The sequence below is a fragment of the Myotis lucifugus genome, unplaced genomic scaffold (assembly GCF_000147115.1).
Source record: "Myotis lucifugus unplaced genomic scaffold, Myoluc2.0 scaffold_473, whole genome shotgun sequence".
Lineage (NCBI taxonomy): Eukaryota > Metazoa > Chordata > Mammalia > Chiroptera > Vespertilionidae > Myotis > Myotis lucifugus.
In genome coordinates this window covers 67,057-70,975 of record NW_005871521.1, presented here as the reverse complement: position 1 = coordinate 70,975, position 3,919 = coordinate 67,057, and the positions used below count along the sequence as shown (strand labels likewise).

The following is a 3,919-nucleotide window of genomic DNA, read 5'->3' as shown; positions in this document are numbered from 1 at the left end:
GAAAGTATTACCTATGTCCCCTTTTTTTCTCCCCATATGACCCTTACAAGCCCCTCCCCCCAGGCCTTCCCCACCCCACTGTCTGTGTCCATGGGGTGGATTGATTACCTCCCACCCACCCCCCACCTTCCCTCCTAGATTCTGCACTCTGTTCCAAGCAGAGAAGAAGCAGTTTATAATACAAAAAGAACCCTCCCTTTTTCCCCATTTCTTAGAAAAAGGGAAACACATGTGTAAATGCACAAGATAGAAATTGGGGAGTTGTTGTGTTGGTAACGTGGAGGGAGTTACTGTTTTGATAATGAATGTTGAGCTATTGTGATCATTAGCGTTGAGTGATTGTTTTGCTCGTTAACGGCTCAGCAGCCCCAGAGCAGACACAGGGCCCCACAGAGCTAGCAAGGGGCTTAAGTGATTGTGTAAACCACGGATTCCGGAGGAATCTCTGTCCTGGGGCTGTTTTTGCAGACGTGGATGAATGCCGCCCGAGCCGATGCCACCCCGATGCCTTCTGCTACAACACCCCGGGCTCCTTCTCCTGCCAGTGCAAGCCTGGGTACCGGGGTGACGGCTTCCGCTGCGCGCCTGGAGGTGAGGAGTCGGGACACCGGGAGCCGGTAGGCCGGTGCCCTGCCCCTGAGTCCTGAGCACGGGGCCCCGGGAGGGGAGGTGCCGTGGGAATGTGGGAGCTCCGTGCGAGTCCTGAGGGTCACTGAGGCAGATCAGAGCATGGCCGCCGTGAACAGGCGTGCAGGCTGCGTACTGCTCTACCACGGGGGGCACCGAAGGTGGTCCAGGACTCCTGGCAGCCTGGAGTCTGGTTGTCCTGGTAACCGGAGCAAGCAGGGCAGGGGAGAGCGGTCTGCAGCAGTCGGGGTTCGCAGAGACACAGAAACAGTGGTGTGTGTGTGTGTGTGTGTGTGTGTGTGTGTGCAAATATGTACATTCACAGTAAAGAGCTGCAGTGTAAGAAATCGGTTCACACCATCGGATGAAGGTTTACATTTTGACATACAGTGGGGCCTTGACTTACGAGTTTAATTCCTTCCGAGACCGAGCTCGTTAAGGAGCTCGTTAACTCATATTACTCTGTCAACTCAATGCAAAAAATCTGCCGAGAGACAGCTGGTACCTCAAAAAACTCGTTCGTCGGGACACTCGTAAGTCAAGGCCCCACTGTATAACACTACACGTCGCTGGTCTGCATTGTTTTCCGCTGAGGACCGGGGTCAGCAAACTCCTCCTCACAGGGCGAATCCCACCCACCTCCTGTTTTTGTAAACAGTTTCACTGGGACCCAGCTGTGCTGGTCAGGTTATGTGCGGGCTGTGGCGCCCTCACCCACGTGTGTGTCGAAGGAGAGGTCAGTTTGCGGCAGAATCTGTAAACGCCTGCAAAGCCTAAAGTATTTACCACCTGGTCGGAGGTTTGCCGACCCCTGGCCTAGAGGAACCCCGGGCAGGGCACCCCTTTGTGCCTGAAGCGATGGGTGAAAGTTGGAGTGTTACCCATAGGCTTACACAGAGAGGAGTGGAGACATTCCAGCAGCTGTTAAAAATGACTAACAGGAAAAAAAAAAAAGAAAGAAAGAAAAAACAAACAGTGGATAGAGAGCATCAGACTGTGGACTGAAGAGTCCCGGGTTCGATTCCAGTCAAGGGCACACATCTCCGTTGCAGCCTCGATCCCCAGCCCCGGTCAGGGCACATGCGGGAAGCAACCAATCAATGTGTCTCTCTCATATCCCTGCCTCTCTCTCTCTCTCTCTCTCTCTCTCTCTCTCTCTCTCCCCCCCCCCCCTCCTCTCTCCCCATCCCTCACTTCCACTCTCTCTAAAAAAATCAATGGAAAAATATCCTTGGGTGAGGATTAACAACAACAAAATATTTTTTAAAACCATCAAAAAACAAATATATTATTGCACCTTGAAGAATGTGTGTGCGTGGGGGGGAACTCACATTCATTACTTCCTGAGGCTTCCTGCTCATCTCCAGTTCAAAAGGAAGTCGGTGCTTTATTTTTTTGTTTTGTTGTTTGAAGTCTGCCTCCTTGTCCCCTAGTTAAGGCTCTGCTGACGAAACACACAAGCCAGGCCTGCAGGCTGGCATGGAAAGATAAAGCCAGGACCGGCTGCTTGTGGGGCTGTTTACATAGTTAATCCTGTTCTTTTCCGAAAGTCAACCTCTGGCCATGTCCCCGGAAGAGAATGTGCGCTGGAAATTGAGCGTTGTGTGTCCCCGAAAACAGCCCGAATGACTGTCAGCAGGAGGAATGGACAGATGCGTTTGGTACCATTCAGACAATGAAATAATACACAGCGGTTAACATGAGTGAGCTGGAATGAACGGGGAAATCTCAAAACCATGTCAAGCAAAAGGGTATATGCTGCGAGGTCCCATTTGTATAAATATATAGAAATAAACGCGTGTATGGGCTGCTGTCCCCGTTTTCTTTGAATGGGATGGAATGAAGCAAAACTAGAAAATGTCAGGGTAGGTAGAGAGCGTGGAGCAGGAATAAGTATTGTGTTATGAAACGATGCTTGTATATATGCTTGTGTAAGTGCATGGAAGTGTGAGTGCAGGACACGTCACGGTGCACGTGTGTGCAGGACTGAACGTCCCATCTGTGCACAGACACATCACAGTGCATGTGTGTGCGGGACTGAAAGTTCCATCCGTGTGCAAACACATCACAATGTATGTGCGTGCAGGACCGAGCGTCCCATCTGTGCACAGACACGTCACAGTGCACGTAGGCACGTCACGGTTAAGTCAGTGCAGTCTTGAATGTGCACCTTGTGCAGACAGGTGTGGGTGGACTCGGCGGCCGGTCTCCCTCCGTGCGGAACCCGCTCCGCCCTGCCGGGCCCTGGGCCTGAGTGTCCGGGGCCCTGACTGAGCCTCGCCCCGCAGACTCAGGCATGTCCTGTGGGGTCTGAGCGGCCCGGTTCAGAGGCCGTGCTTCATGCCAGGCCCGAGGGCGTCACTACAGGGAGACACGCATGGGGTGAGGGGCCCTGCGTCTTTGGTCCCCAGAGCCCAGACTCAATGTGTGTGGATGGCAAGAAGCTTGAAGAATAATAATAATAATAATAATAATAATAACAAAAAGACATTTAAGCGGCTCTGAGCATTGCCAGTAATAGCCCAACTCACCCTGACTTTGTGTCCCCTTCCGGGGGCCTCCCCTTCGGCCTGGCTTCAACAGCCTGGGGCCTTTTGAATAGCAAGGTCCCAGCGAAGTGCTAGATACTGCTTATGTACGAATGAGCTTTTTCTTTTTTTTTTTTTTTTTAACAATAATGCCCTTCCAGAAATTTCTAACTATTTTGTAACGGCATGACTTAAGCTGGTGATAAAAGCTGTTATGAAAAGTCTACCTTCCCCCTCCCCCCCAAAAAAAAGGCATTTAAGAAAAACTTTAAACAAATAAATTTAAACAAATGTCAGTGCCGTTCATCAGCTCATCAGGGACACACAGACTGCAGTCCAGCTCACGATAGAATGTTACTCAGCCCCAGAGAGGAAAGAAGTGTTGATAACAGGGCTACTTCTTTTTTTATTTTTAATACTAGAGGCCCAGTGCACGAAATTCGTTCACAGGTAGGGTCCCTAGGCCTGGCTGGTGATCAGGGCCTTCTGGCTGCTGGCTGGGACCTTCCTTCGTTCCGCGCCACCCCCTGGTGGTCAGTGCACATCATAGGGAGCAGTTGAACTCCCAAGGAGACAATTTGCATATTAGCCTTTTATTATATAGGATTTTTTTTTATTGATTACAGAGAGGAAGGAAGTGCTGATAACAGGGCTACACCTGTTTTTTATATATATATTTTTTAATGGATTACAGAGGAGGAAGAGAGAGAAGAAACATCAGTGATGAGAAAAGATTCAGGAATTCGAAACCGTGACCTTCCTGG

At 50.4% G+C, this 3,919-nt stretch overlaps 1 protein-coding gene across 1 annotated transcript in view; it reads left to right on the top strand.

The window, feature by feature from the left end:
* The window catches only part of NID1 (nidogen 1), a 42,465-nt gene that overhangs the window by 27,065 nt on the left and 11,481 nt on the right, over nucleotides 1-3,919 (top strand). Inside the window, exon 11 of the mRNA XM_023744557.1 lies at nucleotides 469-646. Within this exon, the coding sequence (XP_023600325.1) occupies nucleotides 469-646 (178 nt within the window). The remainder of the gene's footprint in view (nucleotides 1-468; nucleotides 647-3,919) is intronic.